Source organism: Mustelus asterias, chromosome 23 (assembly GCF_964213995.1).
Source record: "Mustelus asterias chromosome 23, sMusAst1.hap1.1, whole genome shotgun sequence".
Classification (NCBI taxonomy): Eukaryota; Metazoa; Chordata; class Chondrichthyes; order Carcharhiniformes; family Triakidae; genus Mustelus; species Mustelus asterias.
The window spans coordinates 19,197,856-19,224,466 of record NC_135823.1 but is presented as its reverse complement, the minus strand read 5'-3'; the positions used below and the strand labels follow the sequence as shown (position 1 = coordinate 19,224,466).

Genomic DNA, 26,611 nt, shown 5'->3' with positions numbered 1-26,611 from the left:
AATACTGGCAAAGATCACTTTCTCTTCTGAATGAAACTTCTTTCCTGCGACTACAAAAGGTACTTGTAGATTCAAAGATTTGATCAGCATTGACTTACATTGGCTTATTGGAATCATGTTGTATTTAATCACTCTTATCATAAACATTTGTACATTCATTCTGACAAGCTAATTCATGCTGTGCACATTTTCACAGTGCAGGCAATCTTTAACACTGTACATATTCACTCTCCGCTCTTACATATACATTCAATCTCACATACTCCGAATAGCTCTCATTCTCATATACTCACTTATACATACTCACCTGAAGCTCACTCACACAATGCGCACACACACAATGTTCTCTCATCCTGTTGACTTTCATTATCACACACTGACTATCCTTCACATTCTCCCTCTGTCATGCCATATGCAAGAAGTTTAACAACACCAGGTTAAAGTCCAACAGGTTTATTTGGTAGCAAAAGCCACACAAGCTTTCGGAGCTGCAAGCCCCTTCTTCAGGTGAGTGGAAATTCTGTTCACAAACAGAGCATATAAAGACACAGACTCAATTTACATGAATAATGGTTGGAATGCGAATACTTACAACTAATCAAGTCTTTAAGAAACAAAACAATGTGAGTGGAGAGAGCATCAAGACAGGCTAAAAAGATGTGTATTGTCTCCAGACAAGACAGCCAGTGAAACTCTGTGGGGGTTACAGATAGTGTGACATGAACCCAATATCCCAGTTGAGGCCGTCCTCGTGTGTGCGGAACTTGGCTATCAGTTTCTGCTCAGCGACTCTGCGCTGTCGTGTGTCGCGAAGGCCGCCTTGGAGAACGCCTACCCGAATATCAGAGGCCGAATGCCCGTGACAATACACATCTTTTTAGCCTGTCTTGATGCTCTCTCCACTCACATTGTTTTGTTTCTTAAAGACTTGATTAGTTGTAAGTATTCGCATTCCAACCATTATTCATGTAAATTGAGTCTGTGTCTTTATATGCTCTGTTTGTGAACAGAATTCCCACTCACCTGAAGAAGGGGCTTGCAGCTCCGAAAGCTTGTGTGGCTTTTGCTACCAAATAAACCTGTTGGATTTAACCTGGTGTTGTTAAACTTCTTACTGTGTTTACCCCAGTCCAATGCCGGCATCTCCACATCATGAATGCCATATGCAGCCATTATTATTGTACACACACGAGAGAGTTTTTAACTGGGTAGGCCAGGCTAAAGGTGAGCATCAAGCGTGCCCGATATTAGCAGTGTGAGGCCCAGGCGAGTTTAACTCCTTGGCCTCACCAGTTGCCAACTGAAATGGATGGAGAGTGGCAGTTGCGTGGGTAGCAGGAAGCCAACACCACAGCAAGAGCAGTTAAAATCAGGATTGGTAGAAAGCAGGCAGGTGGGACACATTAACTTCCTCCCCATTCCCACCATCTCCCACACTCTTTAACCCGGGGCAGAAGTTTCTAGCCCGTTCATGCCGGCGGAAGTCTCCGGTCCCGCTGCAGTGAGTGGAGATTTGGCTGAGCGCCAAATTCTCACTTGCAATGGCAGAGGGGTGTAAATGGCTGGTAAGTTCCAGCCCAGATCTATCTTCTCACTCATGCCCCATTATATAGGAATTGTCTTGAGATCTCTATCCAAAGGTGGGTCTGACCCACAGCATCATGGCCACCACCATGGGTGGGGCAAGGAGACAGGTCCCCAATCCGCCCCAGGCAGGAATGGGGATTAAACCCTGTGCTGTTGGCACCATTCTGATCCACACCGGCCATCCGAGCTAATCAGTTCGAGTTGCTGTGGCAACAGGCACTTTTAGAATCATAGAATCCTACAGTGCAGAAGGAGGCCATTCAGCCCATTCAGCCTGTACCCGACCACAATCCCACCAAGCCTCTTTCCCCATAACCCCACGTATTTACCCTGCTAATCTCTCTGATACTAAGGGGCAATTTACCATGGCCAATCCACCTAACCCACACATCTTTGGGCTGTGGGAGGAAACCGGAGCACCTGGAGGAAACCCACCCAGACACAGGGAGAACGTGCAGACTCCACCAAGTGACCCAAGCCGGGAATCGAACCCGGGTCCCTGGCACTGTGAGGCAGCAGTGCTAACCACTGTGCTACCATGCTGCCCCTTTACATTCACATTGCAGTCTGGAGTTATGGATAGCGAGGGTAGAGGCTCCCATTTTCATTCCATCACGCAGGGAATCTTTCCCACTCTTACCACCTGCTATTGTCGTGTATTGGACAGATTTATAGGTTGATTGTTTGGCAACTTTATCAATGTAACTTCCATGACCATCAAATCCTGGGATGAGACTCAAACCCGGAGCTTCTGGTTTGGAGGAAGGGAAACTACCCATCCGCCCGCCACCCCCCAGCCCCAACTCTACTTGGAATGTGATAATCTAAAAGTCAAGGAACAGGAGGGGGCCATTTACCTCCTTGAACCAGCCCAATGTGGTCATGACTGTTTGTGACTCCATTCCATGAACCCACCTTTGACCCATATCCCAACATATCTTTGGGTAAAAATAAATATCAAGCTCAGATTTAAAATTAACAATTGATCAGGTAGGACCTTAGGGACTATCGTGGAACAGAGGGAACTTGGATTTCAGGTGCATGGTTCTCTAAAGGTGGAGTCACATGTAGATAAGGCAGTGAAGAAGGCTTTTGGCATGCTGGCCTTCTTCAGTCAGGGCATTGAGTATAGAAGTTGGGAAGTTGTGTTGCAGTTGTACAGGACGTTGGTGAGGCCGCACTTGGAGTATTGTGTTCAGTTTTGGTCGCCTTGCTATAGGAGAGATGTTATTAAACTGGAGAGAGTGCAGAAGAGATTTACAATGATGTTGCCAGGGCTCAAGGGACTGAGTTGTAGGAAGAGATTGGACAGGCTAGGATTTTTTTCTTTGGATGCTAGGAGACTGAGGGGTGATCTTATAGAGGAATATAAGATCATGAGAGGCATGGATAGGGTGAATGCACTCAGTCTTTTTCCCAGGGTTGGGGAAATTGAGAACTAGAGGGCATAGGTTTAGGTCAAGAGGGGCAAGAATAAATGGGAACCTGAGGAACAACTTTTTACACAGTGGATGGTACGTATGTGAAATAAGCTGCCGGAGGAAGTGGTTGAGGCAGGGACATTGACAACATTTAAAAGGCATTTGGGCAGATGCATGGATGGGAAAGGTTAGAGGGCTATGGGTCAAATGGAGATAAATGGGGTTAGCTTAGATGGGCTTTCTGGTTGGCATGGATCAGTTTGGGCCGAAGGGCCTGTCTCCGTGCCGTAGATTCTATGATTCTATAATTGCCATTCTTGGAAGAGAGTTCCAAACTTCCCCCACCCTTCATGTGTGTGGAAGTGTCTCCAAATGTCACTCCTGAAACACGCTATTGCATGCGCTCCCTTTCACCTGACATGCTCATTGTCATACACGTACACCATTTCTTCTGTGCAAATTCTGGCATACACAGTGTGCACATTCACTGCATGTACTCACTGGCGTGTGCCCTGAAAGTTAGTCTCACTGTCACAGAATCGCACATTGTACAATTCACAGTCACATTGTCACACACAATCCCACACTGAAAGCTCACTGCCACACTGTACATATCCTTATACAGTACACTCACACTTGATTTGATTTGATTTATTATTGTCACATATATTTGTATACAGTGAAAAGTATTGTTTCTTGCGCACTATATAGACAAAGCATACCTTTCATTGAGTACGCAGGGGAGAAGGAAAGGAGAGGGTGCAGAATATAGTGTTACAGTCATAGCTAGAGTGTAGAGAAAGATCAACTTAATGTAAGGTACGTCCATTCAAAAGTCTGATGGCAGCAGGGAAGAAGCTGTTTTTGAGTCAGTTAGTATGTGTTCTCAGACTTTTGTATCTATTTCAGGATGGAAGAAAGTGGAAGAGAGTGTATCCGGGGTGTGTGGGGTCCTTAATTATGCTGGCTGCTTTTCCGAGACAGTGGGAAGTGTAGACAGTGCCAATGTATAGGAGGCTGGTTTGTGTGCTGGGTTATGTTCACGACCCTTTATAGTTTCTTGCAGTCTTGGACAGAGTAGGAGCCATACCAAGCTGTGATACATCCAGAAAGGGTGCTTTCTATGGTGTATCTGTAAAAATCGAGAGTCATAGAACCATAGAAAATTACAGCTCAGAAACAGGCCTTTTGGCCCTTCTTGTCTGTGCCGAACCATTTTATGCCTAGTCCCACTGACCTGCACTTGGACCATATCCCTCCACACCCCTCTCATCCATGAACCCGTCCAAGTTTTTCTTAAATGTTAAAAGCATTTACCACTTTATCCGGCAGCTCATTCCACACTCCCACCACTCTCTGCGTGAAGAACCCCCCCTAATATTCCCTTTAAACTTTTCTCCTTTCACCCTTAACCCATGCCCTCTGGTTTTTTTCTCCCCTAGCCTCAGCGGAAAAAGCCTGCTTGCATTCACTCTATCTATACCCATCAAAATCTTATACACCTCTATCAAATCTCCCCTCAATCTTCTACGCTCCAGGGAATAAAGTCCCAACCTATTCAATCTCTCTCTGTAACTCAGCTTCTCAAGTCCCGGCAACATCCTTGTGAACCTTTTCTGCACTCTTTCAATCTTATTTACATCCTTCCTATAACTAGGTGACCAAAACTGTACACAATACTCCAAATTCGGCCTCACCAATGCCTTATATAACCTTACCATAACACTCCAACTTTTATACTCGATACTCCGATTTATAAAGGCCAATGTACCAAAGGCACTCTTTACGACCCTATCCACCTGTGACGTCACTTTTAGGGAATTCTGTACCTGTATTCCCAGATCCCTCTGTTCAACTGCACTCTTCAGAGTCCTACCATTTACCCTGTACGTTCTTCTTTGGTTTGTCCTTCCAAAGTGCAATATCTCACACTTGTCTGCGTTAAATTCCATTTGCCATTTTTCAGCCCATTTTTCTAGTTGGTCCAAATCCCTCTGCAAGCTTTGAAAACCTTCCTCACTGTCCACTACACCTCCAATCTTTGTATCATCAGCAAACTTGCTGATCCAATTGACCACATTATCATCCAGATCATTGATATAGGTGACAAACAACAATGGACCCAACACCGATCCCTGCGGCACACCACTAGTCACAGGCCTCCATTCAGAGAAGCAATCCTCCACAACCACTCTCTGGCTTCTTCCATTGAGCCAGTGTCTTATCCAATTTACTACCTCCCCATGTATACCTAGCGACTGAACCTTCCTAACTAACCTCCCATGAGGGACCTTGTCAAAGGCCTTGCTGAAATCCAGGTAGACAACATCCACCGCCTTCCCTTCATCCACTTTCCTGGTAACCTCCTCGAAAAACTCTAATAGATTGGTCAAACATGACCTACCACGCACAAAGCCATGTTGACTCTCCCTAATAAGTCCCTGTCTATCCAAATATTTGTAGATCCTATCCCTTATCACACCTTCCAATAACTTGCCCACCACCGACGTCAAACTTACTGGCCGATAATTTCCCGGATTTCTTTTGGAACCTTTTTTAAACAACGGAACAACATGAGCCACCCTCCAATCATCCGGCACCTCCCCCGTGAATACTGACATTTTAAATATGTTTGCCAGGGCCCCTGCAAGTTCAACACTAGCTTCCCTCAAGGTCCGTGGGAATACCCTGTCCGGTCCTGGGGATTTATCCACTCTGATTTGCCTCAAGACAGCCAGCACCTCCTCCCCTTTAATCTGTAAAGGTTCCATGGCCTCCCTACCAGTTTGCCCTATTTCCGTAGACTCCATGCCCGTTTCCTCAGTAAATACGGATGCAAAAAAACCATTTAGTATCTCCCCCATCTCTTTTGGTTCCATACACAGTCTACCACTCTGGTCTTCAAGAGGACCAATTTTATCCCTCACTATCCTTTTGCTCCTAACATACCTATAGAAGCTCCTTGGATTTTCCTTCACTCTGTCTGCCAAAGCAACCTCATGTCTTCTTTTAGCCCTCCTGATTTCCCTCTTAAGTAGCTTCTTGCACTTTTTATACTCCTCGAGCATCTGATGTGTTCCTTGCTGCCTGTACATTTCATACAACTCTCTCTTCCTCTTAATCAGTGTTACAATCTCCCTCGAGAACCAAGGTTCCTTATTCCTATTTACTTTGCTTTTAATCCTGACAGGAACATACAAACTCTGCACTCTCAAAATTTCTCCTTTGAAGGCCTCCCACTTTCCATTTACATCCTTACCAGAGAACAGCCTGTGCCAATCCACACTTCCCAGATCCCTTCTCATTTCATCAAATTTGGCCTTTTTCCAGTTCAGAACTTCAACCCGAGGACCAGATCTATCCTTATCCACGATCAGGTTGAAACTAATGGCATTATGATCACTGGATCCAAAGTGTTCCCTCACACTCACATCCATCACCTGCCCTAACTCATTTCCCAATAGGAGATCCAATATCGCATCCTCTCTAGTTGGCACCTCTATATACTGATGTAGAAAATTCTCCTGAACACATTTTACAAACTCTACCCCGTCTAAACCTTTAACAGTATGCGAGTCCCAATCTATATGTGGAAAATTAAAATCCCCTACTATCACAACTTTGTGTTTCTTGCAGTTGTCAGCTATCTCTCCGCTGATTTGTCCTCCAATTCTCGCTGACTATTGGGTGGTCTATAATACAAGCCCATTAATGTGGTCATACCTTTCCTGTTTCTCAGCTCCACCCATAGGGCCTCTGTAGACAAGCTCCCTAATCTATCCTGCCTGAGTACCGCTGTAACATTTTCCCTGACCAACAATGCCACCCCCCCCCCCCCCCCACCTTTTATCCCTCTGCCTCTATCCCGCCTGAAACATTGGAACCCTGGAACATTGAGCTGTCAGTCCTGCCCCTCCTGTAGCCAAGTTTCACTAATGGCTATAATGTCATATTTCCATTTGCCTATCCACGCCTTCAGCTCATCTGCCTTCCCCACAATACTCCTGGCATTGAAATAGACACACCTCAAAAAATTATTTCCACCACACTCTACCCTTCCATTTGTGATTTTGCTTGAACTAACCTGTCTTTTTACCCCTGCTCCACTATCTGCTCTGGCACTCTGGTTCCCATCCCCCTGCAAATCTAGTTTAAACGCTCCCCAATAACACTAGCAAATCTCCTTGCAAGTATATTGGTCCCCTTGTAGTTTAGGTGTAACCCGTCTCTCTTGTACAGGTCCCACCTGCCCCAGAAGAGGTCCCAATGATCCAAGAATTGGAAACCCTGCCCCCTGCACCAGTTCCTCAGCCACATGTTCATCATCATAGTGGACATGCTGAAATTACTTAGCCTCCTGAGGAAGGAGAGGTGTTGCTGGGCTTTCTTAACTATAGCGTCAGCATGGAGGGACCAGGAGAGGTTGTTGGTGATCTGGACAACTGGAAACTTGAAGCTCTCGACCATTTCCAATTTGTCACCGTTGATGTAGACAGGGGCATGTCCTCCACTATATTTCCTGAAGTCAATGACTATGGTGGCACAGTGGTTAGCACTGCTGCCTCACAGTGCCAAGGACCCGGGTTCAATTCCGGCTTGGGTCACTGTCTGTGTGGAATCTGCACGTTCTCCCCGTGTCCCCGTGTTTCCTCGGGGTTCTCCGGTTTCCTCCCACAGTCTGAAAGACATACTGATTAGGTGCATTGGCCATGCTAAATTCTCCCTCAGTGTACCCGAACAGGCACCGGAGTCTGGTAATTAGGAGATTTTCAGAGTAACTGCATTGCAGTGTTAAGGTAAGCCTACTTGTGACACTAATAAATAGAATCATAGAATCCCTACAGTGCAGAAGGAGGCCATTTGGCCCATCAAGTCTGCACCAACCACAATCCCACCCAGGCCCAATCCCGGTAACCCCGCACATTTACCCTGCCAATTGCCCTGACACTAAGGGTCAAATTAGCATGGCCCATCAATCTAACCTGCACATCTTTGGACTGTGGGAGGAAACCGGAGCACCCGCAGGAAACCCACGCAGACACGGGGAGAACGTACAGATTCCACACAGTGACCCGAGGCCGAAATTGAACCCGGGTCCCTGGCGCTGTGAGGCAGCAGTGCTAACCACTGTCCCACCGTGCCGCCCAATGAAATGAAACTATCTCCTTTGATTTGCATTGAGGGAGAGATTATCCGCAACATTTCACCGGATTCTCTATCTCTTTCCCGTACTCTCATTGCCTTCTGTGCTGATGGGCACTCAACCCTGTCGCCTTGCACTGGGATAACAGCGCTGTTAGTGACCGAGGGGCGGGCTTTCAAGAGGCTGACATCAGCCAGGGAGGTTATAAAAGGAGCCGGGACTGAGTAAGGACGGTAGTGATTGTGGAAAGACAGAGAGAAACTGACAGAGAGACACATTGAGAAAGAGAGACAGACAGAGACACAGATATATAGAGACGGACAGAGAGAAACAGAGACACAGAGAGAGCGAGAGAGAGACAGAAACACACAGAGGTGTGCAGAAATTTAGCAAGACACAGACAGACTGGGATCTCAGCAAGCAGGGAGACACACAGACACACACACAGGGAAATGCTGAGGCTGTGTGTGAGGAAAGTGTTGCTCTCGCTGCTGGGTGCTATGTTAACCTGTCTCCTGGTGTTGTTGCTGGATCAGGGACAGGGACAGGAACTGGTGCAGGGAGGGTTGGAGCTGCGGAGCCGCTCTCTGCAGAGCTGGGAGAGCCCCGGGGAGCCGGAGGAGAGGCTGCAGCCGCGGGGAGCCGCCAGCAGCCCGGAGCCGCCGGCCAGGAGCTTCAAGCAGTATTTCAGTGAGCTGAGCCGGGGCAAAGGCTCCGGCCAGGGGCTGCCCTCTCCGCGGGAGCAGGAGCGCTCGCAGGCGGCCGCCACTGCCGCACCTTTCCGGGACGATATTGGCGCCGGGGACTTGTTCATCGCGGTGAAAACCACCAAGAAATTCCACCGGGCCAGGCTGGAGCTGCTGCTGGATACCTGGATCTCCCGCAACCGGGAACAGGTCAGTGAGATCCACACATCCAAACTACAGCAACAGGGGCAAAGCTGCAGGACTGCCCCAGCAACCCACCCCCCCCCCCCCCCCCCACCCCTCACCAGGAATCTGGTGGGGGCTGCAGAGTGGGCAAAGGCTGCAGGGTGGGTAAGGGGTTACAGGGTAAAGGGGCGCAGATGGGGCTCAGGGTGGGTGAAGGGGGTGCAGGGTGGCTGAAGGGGGTGCAGGGTGGGTGAGGGGACGCAGGGTGGGCGGAGGGGACGCGGGGTGGGTGGAGGGGTGCAGGGTGGGCGATGGGGCACAGGGTGGGCTAAGGGGTTCAGAGGGGGTGCAAACAGGGTGAGGGGTGCAGACAGGGTGCAGGTGGGTGAGGGGGTGCAGGGTGGGTGAGGGGGTGCAAGGTGGGTGAGGGGGTGCAGGGTGGGTGAGGGGGTGTGGGTGATTGAGGGGGTGCAGGTGTGTAAGGGGGTGCAGACAGGGTGAGGGGTGCAGACAGGGTGCAGGTGGGTGAGGGGTGCAGGTGGGTGAGGGGGTGCAGGGTGGACGAGGGGGTGCAGGGTGGACGACGGGGTGCAGGTGGGTGAGGGGTGCAGGGTGGGTGAGGGGGTGCAGGTGGGTGAGGGGGTGCAGGGCGGGTGAGGGGTGCAGGTGGGTGAGGGGGTGCAGGGTGGGTGAGGGGTGCGGGTGGGTGAGGGGTGCAGGTGGGTAAGGGGGTGCAGGGTAGCGCAGGGTGGGTGAGGGGGTGCAGACGGGGTGCAGGTGGGTAAGGGTGCAGGTGCAGCAGGGTGGGTGAGGGGTGAAGGGTGGGTGAAAGGGTGCAGGGTGCGTGAGGGGGTGCAGGGTGGGTGAAGGGGTGCAGGGTGGGTGAAGGGGTGCAGGGTGGGTGAAGGGGTTCCGTATTGGTGAGAGGGTGCAGGGCGGGTGAGGGGGTGCAGGGTGGGTGAAGGGGTGCAGGGTAGCGCATGGTGGGCACAATTCAGTCTTCAGCAGATTTGGGATGAAGTGGGCTTTGGTTAAGTCCACAGACTCCTGGCTGTTCAGCTCTGCTGTTGTTTGGAACATTGTAGTTGACTTTGAATAAAATTGGAAGGGCGTAGTGGGGCACTGCCCCTCTGCCAGGCTGAGCTGCTCAACCTGACACTCGGGCTAACCGTGCTGGAGCCGGGAGGGATGTGGAGCCTATTCTGCCACCCCCCCCCCCCCCCCCCCACCCCCACTCCCCCGGTCTGGCAGACCGAGAGGCTGAGATTAAAGCACCTTCGGCCAGTCTCCTGCTGCAATGTGCTGTAACTGAAGCTCCCCTCTGCTGCTCCTGGGCTAAACCTTCCTCCAGTTTAATTCCCCTTTGCCCCTTCTGTCTCCATTTCACCTTGCCCTGGTATCTCATTCTCTGCTTGTTTCTGTACTGACTGCCAGGTGGTTGTGAGCAGGCTGTGTTCTCAATGTCCTGTGTCCAGAACACACTTTGTAGCAGCATCTTTGGAACTGGGAGCACAGACTAACACAGTCACCTTAAACCTTTAAGGTAGAACCTCTCTGACAAAGGGTCATCCAGACTCGAAAAATTGGCTCTATTCTCTCTCCACAGATGCTGTAAGACCTGCTGAGATTTTCTGTTTTTGAATGTAGATCTATTGTTGATGTCTTGGCTATTGTAATAACATAGTACTCCTGATCTTTTGTTTAAAGAGGGATTAATATTGGAGTATGGGTTCATTGATAATGTATCCATGCTAAAGTTACACTGGTTTGGCGTATTCTACTGAATTTGTTTTGAGTACTGTTAATAAATGATGATGTATCTTGGGTGTATGGGGAGGGGGCAGTTTCCTGCTTTTTGTTCTTACTAATGTGGGGTGAGTGGAAAGAGCACAGTATTTGCTGTTGCAGGACCTCTGGAGTCCTGAAACGAGGACTTCCACGCTCTGTCAGCCCTAACCTGATTAATTAGAGGGTTTAACAGAAACCAGAGGCTTTAAACAACTCGCCTGAGCTGAATGCAGAATTAGGTTGGGAGCAGAGGGCATGAGTTTAAGTTCCCAGAGACCGGTGACAGAAACAACAATAGGGAAGACAGTGGAAGAATGTGTGAGGCAAGGGGGTCAGGAGCTCTTAACTTTCTAGGATTGAGGATTTACTTGAGTGGGAGAGTGAAGAAAATCCCTCCATGTGTAGACATGGGATGTCCATGTGTTGTTTCTAAATGGCTATTGGTTAAATGCTTTTATTTAATTTGTTCTTTCCTAAATAGTTTTTAAAAAGAATGTAATCTTTAAGCACAGAGAACCAGATCATTCAGCAAAGGACAGTGGAAATATTTATCTGGCACTAAACCTTAGCCTTGTAAAGTCTCTCTCCCTCTCTCTTGTCTCTCTCTCTCTCTCCCCCTCGCTGCCTTTGCCTCTCTCTCCTCTTTCTCTCCCTCTATCTCTCTCTCTCTCCCTCTGTCTCTCTCCCTCTCTTTGATCTCTTTCCCTCTCTCTGTCTCTCTCCCTCTGTCAGTCTCTGTCTCTCTCTCTCCCTCTCTCCGTCTTTCTCTCTGTCCCTCTCTCTCCGTCAGTCGCTCTCTCTGTCCCTCTCTCTCCATCAGTCACTCTCTCTGTCCCTCTGTCTCTATCTCCCTCTCTCTCTCTCTCTGTGTCAGTCTCTCTCTCTCTCCCTCCCCCTCTCTGTCTCTCTTTCCCTCTCTCTGTCTCTCTCCCTCTCTGTCTCTCTCTCTCCCTCTCGCTGTCTCTTTCTCCCTCTCTGTCTCTCTTTCCCTCTCTCTGTCTCTCTCCCTCTCTTTGTCTCTCTCTTCCTCTCTCTCCCTCTCTCTGTCTCTTACTCCCTCTCTCTCTCCCTCTCTCTCTCTCCCTCTCTCTGTCTCTCTCTCCCTCTCTCGGTCTCTCACACACACACCATCCTCCGCTTCTCTCTTCCTCCCAGCCTCCTGGGAATTTGGAGAATTGGCCCATATAATGTGATTAGTGACGGTGCTCACTTTTTGACTTGAGCGCACTTGTCAGATGTAAAACAGATTCTGGGATCTGACTGTCGCGCATTGAGTCAGCTAGTTCCAACAAATGAAAAAGGCGGTAGAATTTGAACAGCTTCCGTGCCGTGGGAAGAAGCGATGGGACAATTGTTCCCTTCGAGTCCGGGGGTGTGTGTGTGGGGGGGATGGAGAGAAAACATTTAGAACACAATTCTTGAAAGGCAAAAAGGCTCCCAAAGGGAGGATGTCAATGCCAGGAGGATCCTTGCCTAGGCTGGAGGGTGGTAATATAGAATCACACAGTGCAGAAGAGGCCCTTCGGCCCATTGATTACAGGCTGTGTGCACTGCAGCAGCAGATTTAGAATTTCGAAACCACCATATTGAAAACCATAAGTTTTTTAAAGTTCGTTTATTAGTGTCACAAGTAGGCTTACATTAACACTGCAATGAAGTTACTGTGAAAATCCCCTAGTCACCGCATTCCAGTGCCTGTTTGGGTGCACTGAGGGAGAATTTAGCATTGGTAATGCACCTAACCAGCACGTCTTTTGGACTGTGGGAGGAAACAGGAGCACCCAGAGGAAACCCACGCAGACACGGGGAGAACGTGCAAACTCTGCACAGACAGTGACCCGAGACCGGGAATCGAACCCCGGTCCCTGGCGCTGTGAGGCAGCAGTGCTAACCACTGTGCCACCGTGCCACCTCATATTGAACTCAGGTCAATATTTTGTACCTGGCTTCTGATAGGACCCTCTGAGTTGTAGTTAGTAACACACAACAGCATTTAACATTTCATGAGTGGCATTTTGTGTATCTAAACGCCTGACAGTTAAATCTGGTGGAAAGGTCTGTTATATGGATCATTTTCTGTTGATGTCACTGAGAGTGAGTGTAATTGAATAGAGCTACTTGAGGCCTGTATGGTAATCAGATTAGAAGATTGCATTTAGGCTAATCCATCAACAGAAGCTCATTTAAATTGAATTACTAATAAGCATTTGGATCGAATCTCTCACCTGGTAATAGGCCCCAGTTTGTTATAGTTATAGCAGTGAAGTGACACTGTAAATGTCGATCCTGTATGATGTGAAGGATGCTCACATTCTTTAATGTTCCTAGATGTCTATACTCTGCCCCAGAATCTTCATTAAGACAAGGCTGTATGGTCTGACAAGACAATCACCTTTTGAAGGATTTTTTTTTAACACTTGTGATAGAGAGTGTGTGTTTTTAAAAAAAACTCTGGGTGTGATGCTTTGGGCTTTTTGTGAGCGGTTCAAGCCAGCATCCCCAGCCTGAGTGATCGAAGCGCAGCTCTCACGCTGTCTCCTTGAGGGATAACAATGCTCTTTTCTGAAACTAGAGAAAGGCGCTCTGGCCTCTTGTCCTGGGCTTTCCATGGGAACGTAGGAGACGAAGCCGTGGATTTGGAAAGGAAAGAAGCGGAGGTCAGGTTGCCTGGCGATGGGAAGGAGTTCCCAGCTTACTGATGCTGAGAGAATGACAGTAAACGGTTACCTCCTCACAGCCAGATCAACATTGCCTGTGTGTGCTTAATGTCTACAGTTGTGGAAGATTTGGGTTATGTTAATACAGCTGCAAAAGAAACTTTTTAGCCACATTACACATACTTCACTGGAGTATCGACAACATAAGTATGGCTATTTGATGTACCTGTATAACCATAGAATCATAGAAATCCTACAGTGCAGAAGGAGGCTATTTGATTTTGACCCTTTTGATTTGATTTATTATTGTCACATGTATTGGGATACAGTGAAAGGTATTGCTTCTTGCGCACTATACAGGCAAAGCATACCGTACATAGAGTACATAGGGGAGAAGGAAAGGAGAGGGTGCAGAATAGTCTTAGTCTAACAGTCTTAGCTAGGGTGTAGAGAAAGATCAGTTTAATATAAGATGGGTCCATTCAAAAGTCTGATGGCAGCAGGGAAAAAGCTGTTCTTGAGTCAGTTGGTACGTGACCTCAGACTTTTGTATCTTTTTCCTGTAAGTGCCATGGGGATCAAATATTTTGTAATTATATGGTGAGAGCATAAAGACAACCATTGTGATATATAGCGCGCTATACAGACAAAGCATTGTCCATTAATTTGGTCAATATTTTATCACTGCTAACTGGGTAAACTGCTTGTCAAACGGAGGTGAGCTTCTAAAGTCAAAAATGTGGTGGCAAATTCTGGCTGCTGCATAGGAAGAAGATGTCGATCTCGGAGGGGGACACAGCACAGAGTGAAGCCAGAGTTAAATTCGGAAGACCATTCTCCCAGACTAGACTTTGTACTCCCCGAGCATCAAGATTAAATGGTGATCTAATTAAGTTATTTCGAAGTAATTGAAGCATTTGATAGGGTAGATTGAGTGTGTGCACGCGTGTGTGTGTGTATCCTAACTCCTCCAATGAATGAGGCATAACCTTTACATTATAGCTAGCCATTCCATAAACACTTGCCAGGAAGCAATGTGTCCCACCCCTGCTAAAAGCCAGCTGAGACAAAGTCGATTGAAAATCTGAAAGCTGAGATAGATAAGTAAAGGTGATAAGGGACGTGGAACAGAAATGGGTACATAGTTTAAGTTGTAAGTTTATTTATTAGTGTCACAAGTAGGCCTATATTAATACTGCAATGAAGTTACTGTGAAAATCCCCTAGTTGCCACACTCCGGTGCCTGTTCGGGTACACTGAGGGAGAATTTAGCATGGCCAATGCACCTAACCTGCTCATCTTTTGGACTGTGGGAGGAAACCAAAGCACCCGGAGGAAACCCACACAGACGGGGAGAATGTGCAAACTCCACACAGCAGTGACCCAAATTGGGGATCAAACCCAGGTCCCTGGCGCTGTGAGGCGGCAGTGCTAACCACTGTGCCACCATTGAGATGCAGGTGAAGCAGGATGTAACTGCAAAGTGAAATCAGACTTGGGAAGGCTGAGGAGCTTAGTCCTGTTGCTAACTCTGCATTGGACGATAGTTGTCCTGGACACACATACGAAGGAGCCTTTAAATCCCAATGCTTACTGCTGTGCAGTCTTTCAGTATTGCCCGCAGTGTCCCCCAGATCCATTTGTAACGTAAATGCAGAGAATCCCAGAGTACTGAGCAACATGCATGTTGAGAATGCGCCTCTAGTGCAACATTAACCTTTGGGGCTGTTTGGAAAGTTCTCGCAGCTGCCACCTGTGTTAGTCCCACGTGTGTGATCTGTGCACTGTCCGCAGCTGAGTGACTGCTGTATTGTTTCTTTTGACTTCTATTCAGTTTTTTTTCCCTTAATTTTTAAAAATAGTGGTATTGGGTTCAGAAAGGAAGTCACTAGGCATTGGTCCAAGTTATTTTTAGCCACATTTTTGCATTAAAAAGAAAATGCAATCCAATTTCTTCCCTTTTTGTTTTAATCAAACGCAGCAATAAAGAGCGTTTGATTATTATTTTTCTGCTGACCAGCTAGATGTTTAATTGAAATAGATGAGCTGTGTTTACAAAACCCAGCGGTGAACATGTGCACTGACTGCATTTTTTTTGGAGTGGGGGAATGTCTTGGAAGAGGAGACGCCTCTCTTGAGTCTTGCGTGAAGCATCTGTCAAGTGTTCCTTTGCCCTATCCATCAAACAAAATAAATTCCTCCTCCTCCCCACCACTCCCCCCAGAGGTGATCTGGTCTGCACGTCTCTCAGGAGGGGTGGGATCTGTGGCCTTTTGCTGAGCCCTCCCTCTTCCCCCTCAGCAAGCAGACTCAATGGTGGGTTTTAATCGCAGAAGGGGCTGGCTGTGTCTGCATTGAATGTACTAACTGCAGTGGATAATTTTAGTTAAACTAACAGACAAGGCTTTTAAATTGCTGGGCTCAAACAGCTGGTGGGGATGGCAGGGGACAAAGATTTGGGAGGGTAAAGGGAGGGGCAATGAAAGTAAGGGGTAGGAGTCCAGGAGGCCCAAGTGGGAAGCGTGTAATGTGGAAGTGATTCACTTTCTCAACTTGTATTTTACCAATTTGTGAGATGTACGCACCTTTTTCTTTATCCTTTCACGGGATGTGGGCATCACTGGCTAGGCCAGCATTTATTGCCCTTCCCTACTTGCCCCAGCAAAGGTGGTGGTGAGGTACCACCTTGAACCGCTGCAATCACTGAGGTGTAGGTACACCCAGAGTGCTATTAGAGAGGGTGTTGCAGGATTTTGACCCAGCGCCAGTGAAGGAACGGCGACATATTTCCAGGTCAGGTTGGTGTGTGGCTTGGAGGGGAACTTGCAGGTGGTGGTGTTCTAAAGTGTCTACTGCCCTTGTCTTAGCTGTTAATGTCCTGGGTTTGCAAGATGATGTTGAAGCAGTTTTGGTAAGTGGCTGCAGTGCATCTTATAGATGTTACGCACTGCTCCCATTATGTATAGGTGGTGGAGGGAGTGAATGTTGACCAATCGGGTTGCTTTGTCCTGGAAAGTGTCAAGCTTCTTGAGTGTTGTTGGAGCTGCACTCATCCAGGCAAGGGGAGAGTATTCCATCATACTTCCTGACTTGTGCCTTGTGGATGGTGGACAGACTTTGGGGAGTCAGGAGGTGAGTTACTCGCCGCAGAATTCCCAGCCTCTGACCTGCTCTGGCAGTCACAGTATTTATATGGCTAGTCCAGCTCAATTTCTGATCAATGGTAACCAGATGTTGATAGTGGGAAATTCAGCGATGGTAATGCTGAATATCAAGGGGAGATGGTAAGGTTCCCTCTTGTTGAAGATGGTATGTAGGAATGTCAAGGTGATTGACAAGTAGAAGTGGAGAGGATGTCAGCTCTTGTGGGGCAATTAGAATGAGAGGTCATAGTTTTAGGATAAGAGATGGCAGATTTAAAATGGAGATTTAAAATTACATCGCTCAAAGGGTTGTGAATCTGTGGAATTCACTACCCCAGAGTTTGGTGGATGCTGGGACATTGAGTAAATTTGAGGAGGAGATAGACAGATTTTTACTTAGCAATGGAATGAAGGGTTATGGAGAGTGGGTAGGGAGGTGTAAATGAGGCTGAGATGAGATCAGCCATGATCATATTGAATGGTGAAGCAGGCTCGAGGGGCTAATTTGCCGACTCCTGCTCCTAGTTCTTGTGTTCAGAACTAGGAGTGTATGAACATATGAACTAGGAGCAGGAGTAGGCAATTTAGCCCCTCGAACCTGCTTCGCCATTCAATACTATCCTGGCTGATCTCATCTCAGCCTCATCTACACCTACCCACCCGCTCCCCGTAACCCTTCAACCCATTGCTAATTAAAAATCTGTCTACCTCATCCTTAAGTGTAATCAATGACTCTCCTGTAGGAGAGGAGTGAGAAAGATGAAGATTTAGGGAGGGATTCAAGAGTTTAAAGTCTTGCTGGCTAAAGGTGTGGCCCATTGTGGGAATGCACAAGACTAGAGTTGTGAGGGATGCAGTATTCTGGGAAGGTTGTCAGGTGGGAAAAGTTTAGAGCGATGGGCGTTGCATATCACTTTGCTGATGCTGAATATTTGCAGCGGTTACAGGTAAAAGATTTTTTTGGAAAGGTAGTGTGTTATTCTAAACTGCTCTGACGTTGTACCAAATATGGGTTTGTTTAAATTTGAACCTGCAGCTTTGTGTTGCTATTTGCATTCTTGCCCTGGTGCCTTTCTCAATGTCTGCTTAGCCGTTGGACCACTATTCTGTTTACTGTGTACAGTATAAACACTGAACTAGGTGGCTCAGCATCCAAGATGCACCTCGGGCCAGATCAAGCTGGTTGCGACCGGTTAATGCCGGCAGCTTCTCTTTCTTTGAGCGAGTGAGGAGAAAAGCCTCTCGACTGTTTACCTTTGTGGGACCGGGAATGTGTGCAGCGTGTGGCAATATTAACTGATTGCTGTTTGAGAGAGCGCGGCAGCATCTGGAGCCTCCCTTCTCCAGCTATCAATTCACCTGTCAGGGGTTGGGAGGAGCGGCTTTGCAATCGGCTCCCGGCTCAGCGTGTGCTGCACTGGGTTGGGATCGTCTCAGCTTTCAACAGGCACGCTCTCCGCCCCTGAGGCACCTTGGAAGTGTGAGCAAGTTGGGAACGGCACAGACTGAAAGCAGCCAATGCTTTCACATCATCTTTAAGAACAGATGCTTCAAATTCTTGAGAAAACCTGTTAAAAGTATCCTCAAACGCTGAAGGCCACACAGTTCAGTGATTTTGTTTTAAGAAAGGTGGGAGGGAACGGAAAGAAGCGGCCTTTGTCCACGCTTACACACTTGCCACATTTTTTTCATGAGTCACAACAGATTTTATTCTATATTTGAAAATAAAGCCCGTCCGATTATTTTATACCTGTGATTCTTTGGCCTGTGATAGGATAGATATTAGTTGTGTTGGACATCTATTGTATTCGCAGGCGTGGTACTTTGTCGCCACGATGGGGTGGCACCGCCAATGTGAAGCACTGGCAAACGATTTTCATGCACCGTGGGCAGCACAGTGGTTAGCACTGCTGCCTCAGCGCCAGGGACCTGGGTTCAATTCCGGCCTCGGGTCACTCTCTATGTGGAGTTTGCATGTCCTCCTCGTGTCTGCGTGGGTTTCCTCCGGGTGCTCCGGTTTCCTCCCACAGTCTGAAAGATGTGTGGGTTAGGTGAATTGGTCATGCTAAATCGCCCTTTACTTTTTGTTTTGATTTGATTTATTATTGTCATATGTATTGGTATACAATGAAAAGTGTTGTTTCTTGTGCTGTACAGACAAAGCATCCGAGTACATAGGGGAGAAGGAAAGGAGAGGGTGCAGAATATAGTGTTACAGTTATAGCTAGGATGTAGAGAAAGATCAACTCAATAGAAGGTAGGTCCATTCAAAAGGCTGATAGCAGCAGGGAAGAAGCTGTTCTTGAGTCAGTTAGTATATGATCTCAAACTTCTGTATCTTTGTGTCCATAGATGTGTAGGTTAGGTGGATTGGCCATGGGAAATGTGTGGGGTTACGGGGATAGCATAGGTTAGAGGGCCTGGATAAGATACTATGTCATAGAGTTGGTGCAGACTCAATGGGCTGAATGGCTTCTTCTGCACTGTAGGGTTCTGTGATCTCAAATGTATTCAGACTGTGACTGTACCTGGCTCTGACCATAAGGCTAATGTTGGCAAGAGTGTGGGAGCACTCTAACAGATTTTCAGATGGTTATTTTAATATTGGAATTATACATTGTCTGCTGGATTTGACTGCCATTGGCATTCTGCTCTTGATATACAATCTGTCACAATAAGTAAGAATTAAAGGGATGATGTGCAAATTGGCCCAGTCAAAAAAATAAGATCTAAACACAGCTTCAAATATTAATGCATTCCTTCTTGTCAGTGATGTGTTGATTTAAACTAAAATTTTGAGTAGAACTTTTATTTAATATTACCATGCTTCCTATGTTCCCTTCACGGCCTTGTGCTATTGAGCTTATCCACAGAAAATGACTTCCTGTCTTTTTCTCAGCTCTGGCTGGCTTCATTGTTCCTGGTTCCTTCAGTGAGGTTTCCTGTGTTGGTTGGAATGAATGCTGAGAGAAAACAATGAGTAATTCCCAGTTGGAAGAGAAGAATAGAGTACAGGACAACAATAGGACCACAAAACAATGAATGTTTGGTTCAGAGCAGGGTATCTTGTAAATAGATTTATTCAAGATAAAAGTCCCATTCTTCAGAAGGGGTTGGGTTTGTGCAAGTGTGCTAATCCCGAGGAAAGGTTGCCTGTTGGACATTCTTGTAGTCTGCAGGAGTGAATATAATCCCCTCAGTGGAAATGGAGGCCATTCAATCCATCAAGTCTACACTGATTCTCTGAAAGAACATCTTATCCAGGCCCCCCCGCCCTATCCCCGTAACCCCACGCATTTGCCATTGCTAATCAATCTAACCGACACATCTTGGGACACTCAGAGGCAATTTAGAATGGCCAATTCACCTAACCTTTACATCTTTGGATACTATGGGGCAACTTAGCATGAACAATCAACCTAACCTGCACATGTTTGGAGTGTGGATGGAAACCGGAGCACCCGGAGGAAACCCGTGCAAGCACGGGGAGAACTTGCAAACTCCACACTGACAGTGACTCGAGGCTGGAATTGAACCCGGGGCCCTGCCACTGTGAGGCAGTGGTACTAGCCACTGTGCCACCCATTGCTGTAGGTCTGGAGTCACATGTAGTAAGGACGGCAGATTTCCTTCCCAAAGGACGTGAGTGAACCAGAAAGAATCTATTAATGTGAGGGTAATTATTATATCACCAACTGAAACAAAGAGTATTCAGTGTGACAACAGTTCATGAGGTGTGCAAACCACATAGTTTAAACCGAATGTGGATTCATTAATTCCCTTGACACTGGTATTGCTTTTATTGCTGGCAAAATTGCTTAACACCTGGGAATGAAGGCTCAGTCCCCCAGCTGACTCCTATTCTAAATGCCCAGATGTACAAAACACAAAGTTAATGCATAAAGCCTGAACATTCCAATTCTCTTCCTGCACTTAGTGATGCACTAAGGCAGACTTTTGTCTGCTTCCACAGCTAGTAATTCCCGGAACAGGTCGCTAGTCTGTCGCCAGGGGGCTTATAGTTTGAGGGGTGCCACTCCACATCAAACATGGCTGACCAGGAGTCTCTCCCGCTCTTAGCACCAGCCATTGGAAGGATTTGCAGGTTGGCACTCAGCCTGTTTGGCCGGGTTATGAACACATCTTCCTTGACCATCAAGTACTGGGGTGGGATTCGAACCCTTAGCTTCTGGCTCAGAGGCTGAAATGCTAACCCACTGCGTCACAAGATCTCCTGTAGTGTGAACATGTAGGAGCAGAACAATCCCCCGCAGTTAATCTATGGTTGAGTTCATTGTGGCCAGATCATAGAGGAGTTATAGAGGTTTACAGCATGGAAACAGGCCCTTCGGCCCAACTTGTCCTTGTTGCCCCTTTTTTAAACCCCTAAGCTAGTCCCAATTGCCCGCATTTGGCCCATATCCCTCTATACCCATCTTGCCCATGTAACTGTCCAAATGCTTTTTAAAAGACAAAATTGTACCCGCCTCTACTACTACCTCTGGCAGCTCGTTCCAGACACTCACCACCCTGTGTGAAAAGATTGCCCCTCTGGACCCTTTTGTATCTCTCCCCTCTCACCTTAAGTCTATGCCCTCTAGTTTTAGACTCCCCTACCTTTGGGAAAAGATATTGACTATCTAGCTGATCTATGCCCCTCATTATTTTATAGACCTGTATAAGATCACCCCTAAGCCTCCTACATTCCAAGGAAAAAAGTTCCAGTCTATCCAGTCTCTCCTTATAACTCAAACCATCAAGTCCCAGTAGCATCCTAGCAAATCTTTTCTGCACTCTTTCTAGTTTAATAATATCCTTTCTATTGTCCCGCCATGGCAGATGGTGGAATTTGAATTCAGTTTAAAAAATCTGGAATTGAGTATCTACTAATGACCATGAAACTGTTGTCGATTGTCAGAAAGACCACCTGGTTCACTAATGTCCTTTAGGGAAGGAAATCTGCCGTCCTTACCTGGTCTGGCCTACATGTGACTCCAGAGCCACAGCAATGTGGTTAATTCTCAACTGTCCTCGGGCAATTAGAGATGGGCTGGCCAGCCGGCGATGCCCAAGTCCCACGAATGAATAATAAAAAACATAGAGTGACACAGTATTCCAAGTGAGGCCTTAGCAATGTCTTAAAGATCAGTTTGAGTGTTAACCATTTCCTTGCAATGGGTACTTCAGCAGGGGACAGGCTGGAACCCCTGGCATCAAACTGCCCCGAATGTCTGAGGGCAGGGGGAAAAATGGAAGACTGGACCAAAATGAGCTGTTCTGTCACGCTGTCCCTGGCATGCTCCCAGCAGCACTGAGTGCTGGTGAAGGTTCGGCAGGAAGAAGGGTAGGAGTGTAGGAACTGATAAATGCAGGGTTCAGCAAGTGGCTCCGAAGGGGCTGTCGCTGCAAGCCCTGCCGGCCTTGCCTTTCCTGTCTGGCATCCCTCTTAGGAGGCAGCCTGGCCGGTTGCTGCTTTCAGAGGGACCAATGCGAGCTTTCCTGCATACGAGAGGTTGGCAGCGAATCCCTCTTTAGCACATTGTGAGGAGGAGGGAAAGAAGTGACGGCTATTGACACAGTTCTGAACATATGGATGAAATCTTAATCAAAGAGCTTAGAGCATCGCTTTCCTCATTGGGAACTGGATGCTGTTGCCTTTCAATATTTTTGTTCCTTTTTTTGTAATAGGTTTCCCAGCGAGCAAAACTGTTTTTGATGCTGAAAGATGCAGAAGGGTCAGTTTTGCTCGAACGCCCCAACTTAAAGTCGCATTTGTTTTCTCAAGTTTTTAAAAATGTTAAGTAAACCCAAATCCTGCCCACTCCACACCTCTGGGCTTGTAATGTGGATAAACCCTGTGACAACCCAACCAAGCTAATTGATGTTTGCAAGAACTAGCACTGATGTTGTGGGAGACAGAGATGTGGTCCCCTGGACATTTGGAGCTATCTTATAATGAACCGACATTGACGGTTCTTCGTGTGTCCATCGGCTGGCTATTCCACTGGGGAGGGCATCGTAGGTTTAATCATAACCCTCGTTTGGTCCTGTGCTCAAAGAGCGGCACTGTGGCACTGTGGTTAGCACTGCTGCCTCACAGCGCCAGGGACCCGGGTTCGATTCCCAGCTTGGGTCACTGTCTGTGCGGGGTCTGCACATTCTCCCTGTGTCTAAGTGGGTTTCCTCCAGGTGCTCCGGTTTCCTCCCACAGTCCAAAGATAAGCAGGTTAGGTGGATTGGCCATGCTAAATTGCCTCTTCGTGTCATGTGCACTAGCTAAGGTAAATGCATGGGGTTTTGGGATAGGGCCTGGGTGGGATTGTGGTTGGTACAGATTCAATGGGCCGAATGGCCTCCTTCTGCAGTATCAGATTCTATGTAACCTACAACCTGCAGCAGGAATCGCGGGATAGTAATCAGGAGACCATTGCCTACACCTCCCTCTTCCCAAATACAGGAATGCTGAGGCCAATTGATTGCAATGCATCAATCCCCTACCTCCCCCCAAATCACCCCATATCGTTCACAGCTGGATAGACTTGCCTCCAAACCAAGATTCTTCATGATCAGTGCAACTTAGTACCACGCAACGCCATTGGGAAGCTCCGCATTAATATTTGTTGCAAAATCTGCAAGCCTTATGTTTGGCATCATTTCAGGTGGCTGGCAGGATTCCTGAAGATCCAAGCCTTCCTTTGGGATTGCTTGCCCAGTCCCAGTTGGATGACCTGAGCCTCTGACACCACCCATAGCTTTAATATCTTTCCGATGCTGGATTCTGCAGGTTAAATGTGCACCAAGTCAGTTGGTCTGCAGGGAGGGGTTAGTGTGGGTATAGTGACGATGCCCTTCATGGTCAAACAGCTTGCCAACTTTCCACCCATTTTGGCTTGCACAAGAGGAATGGCCAATTGATGAGAACTGTTGGCACCTGTTAAACAAGTTACCACGTTCGGGGGGGAGGTGAGCTCGAAGCTGAAATTTGGAAGGAAAATTGCTAAATTCCGATCAGACACAAACAAGCAGCCTGGTGCGTTCTAAGCACTGATACACCATGGCTTTGTATCAAAATGACTGCCATTGTTATCCAACAATGAAAATATTTGTGCATGCCCAGCACCTGATGAATCATTCTGATAAGAGGATTTAAAGAAGAGATAGAACTTTAGACACTAAAAGCATCATGGGGTATGGGAAAAGAGTTGGATGTTGGCGTTTGAGATAAACCATGATCACATTGAATGGCAGGCAGGTGCGATGGGCTGAATGGCCTCCTGCTCCTATTTTCTATGTGATGTCTGGTGGCGTATGAAGGCGTTTCCGTAAAAGCCTTTGGGTAAAGTTGGCAACAAACCCTGTGTGTGCTGTTTAGGTGCACGGTGGCACAGTGGTTAGCACTGCTGCCTCAGCGCCAGGGACCCGGGTTCAATTCTGGCTTGGGTGACTGTCTGTGTGGAGCCTGCACATTCTCCCTGTGGCTGCGTGGGTTTCCTCCCACACTCCAGGGATGCATGGGTTCGGTTGATTGGCTATGCTAAATTGCCCCTTAGTGTCAGGGGGACAAGCAGGATTGCGGGAATAGAGCTTGGCTGGGGGGGGGGGATTGTTGTTGATGCAGGTTTGATGGGCTGATTGGCCTCCTCCTGTCCTGTAGGTATTCTATGATTTGCATTTGGAGGTTAGCAATAGAAGGATCTACATCAACCCCAAAGGTGCACTTCAGTGGGTCATTAATGTGCATAAGCTGCTAAAAAATTTGGACAACGCTTTGTCCCAAATTCCACCAGCTCTCCCATGAAATAAAGCACAATGAATCTTGCCAAGTTACAGACGACAGCAGAATGTGTTGTCACATGAAAGCTGGTAATGAAACTTACAGGTGGCCAGAAGGCGTCCCTTTAACTTAAAAGAGCGAGCTTGGTCCCCTCCCTCCCCCCACCTTTGTTTAAATCGCTCAGCTGTATGCTAATCAGCTAAAACATGTTTTTACTTTCCTTACTGACGACTTAATTCAAGCACGGAATCCTTGCCATTGTGAGGAGAGTTTAATGCGGGTTGGGGAGTGGTATGCCTTGAATACACAGGGGCTTGTGTGGCACTGGAGCAGAAGTTATTCTGTTTTCCTTCTGCCCCCCCCCCTCCCCCCTCCCCAGTTCCTTTCTCTCTCTCTCTCTCTATCCCTCTGTATTGTTCTGGTATCTGAAGTCGACAGATGGTTATGCAGTGCGTGCCTCCCTTCACCCCCCCGCCCCCCGCCTTTCCTTAAATATTTGTTTTTCCCGCTGGGAGTTGAGTCCTCAGCTGTCTTAACTTGCCGACTCTTCTACACACACACACACCCTCCTCCCGCACACCACAACCAACTCCACCCTGAGTGCAAACACAATGGCAGCCTCTCTGAACTGCTCACCAGCTGCCTGCAGTTAGCTGTTCAAACAGGCAGGTAAGTGGCGCGAATGCACTTTGGCATCAGCTCAAAGACACACATATACACACACAGAGGGGTTAGCTCCTGCTCCCTGCAACCGGCCCTAAGTGACTCACTGCAGCCGTGTCACTGTAGAAATATGTCGGCTGTTGACTATGTAAACAGGTCTGGCCTAAAGATAAAACAAGTCAAGTGGCATAAGACTGGCAGCAGTGCCAGAGATGTTCATAGAATCCTGACAGTGCAGAAGGAGGCCATTTGGCCCATCGAAGCTGCACTGACCACAGTCCCACCCATGCCCTAACCCCTTAACCCCACGTATTTACCCTGCTAGTCCCACTGACACTAAGGGGCAACTTAACATGGCCAATCCAACGAACCCACGCATCTTTGGAGTGTGGGAGGAAACTGGAGCACCCAGAGGAAACCCGCGCAGACATGGGTAGAACAGACAGTGACCCAAGCCAGGAATCGAACCCGGGTCCCTGGCGCTGTGAGGCAGCAGTGCTAACCACCGTGCCGGCCATGACGCTTTGTCAGAGCTGGCGTAAAGCCCGTGCCACAGTGCCTCATAGAAGCATAGAAGCCCAACAGTACAGAAAGAGGCCATTCGGCCCATCAAGTATGCACCATCCACAATCCCACCCAGGCCCTACCCCCATATCCCTACATATTTTACCCACTAATCCCTCTAACCTACGCATCTCAGAACAATAAGGGGCAATTTTAGCATAGCCAATCAACCTAACCCGCAATCTTTGGACTGTGGGAGGAAACCGGAGCACCCGGAGGAAACCCGCGCAGACACGAGGAGAATGTGCAAACTCCACACAGACAGTGACCCAAGCCGGGAATCGAACCCAGGTCCCTGGAGCTGTGAAGCAGCCGTGCTAACCACTGTGCTACCGTGCCGCCTGAGGTGTTATCCTGCCCCACCCACAGTGTATCACTTTCTAAATAAAGGAAAGTGGTCGCAGGGAAGAAAAACTCGAGGAACATCGAAAGACGAGTTATCACGATGCTGGAGTCGCACTTGTACCGTGGAGTATCGTGCCTTTTAATGGTTCTTGAATGAACAAAGCCGAGTTACATTCGAAGAGAAAAATAATTCTTCAATGAGCTGCTGGATTGCGACTTGCAGTCACTTGATGGTTAACACGCTGGCACTTTGAGGCACTGGCTGTAAGGCTATTGGTGAATGGTTGTGCTTCTTGGTGACAGGCTACGTTACAATGGTCCTTATGTTAAGGGATCCCAGGGGTCACCTCTCCCCTTTGTCCTCGGTTACTTGTAGAGCTGGGATGCTGTGGAGCTCTGGACAGGTTGCTATGGAGAGGCAGCGGCTAAACACAGAAAGCGACACAACAGATCTTTATGTGGGGAGGTTTGCTTCTCATTGCTTCCCATTTCTTCACACCCCCCCCCCCCCCCCGACCCTCCCCTCACCGCTGCCAACCCCCCCCCCCCTTCACATTTTGAGCTTGTTTGACTTGTTTAAGCTCTGTTTGGAATAAATTTAGCATTATTCCGACTCACTGCAAACTCTACTGACGCTGGGTAGTCTGGGAATAA

General features: G+C 47.8%; 1 protein-coding gene across 2 annotated transcripts in view; it reads left to right on the top strand.

Annotated features, from left to right (window-relative positions):
• Positions 1-8,383: 8,383 nt before the first annotated feature.
• Positions 8,384-26,611, top strand: part of lfng (LFNG O-fucosylpeptide 3-beta-N-acetylglucosaminyltransferase) — a 32,010-nt gene continuing 13,782 nt past the window's right edge. Inside the window, exon 1 of one of the 2 annotated variants that reach the window (XM_078240061.1) lies at positions 8,384-9,047. In XM_078240061.1, the coding sequence (XP_078096187.1) occupies positions 8,604-9,047 (444 nt within the window). In that variant the 5' untranslated portion in view covers positions 8,384-8,603. The remainder of the gene's footprint in view (positions 9,048-26,611) is intronic. The other variant, XM_078240060.1, reaches the window with a different exon arrangement.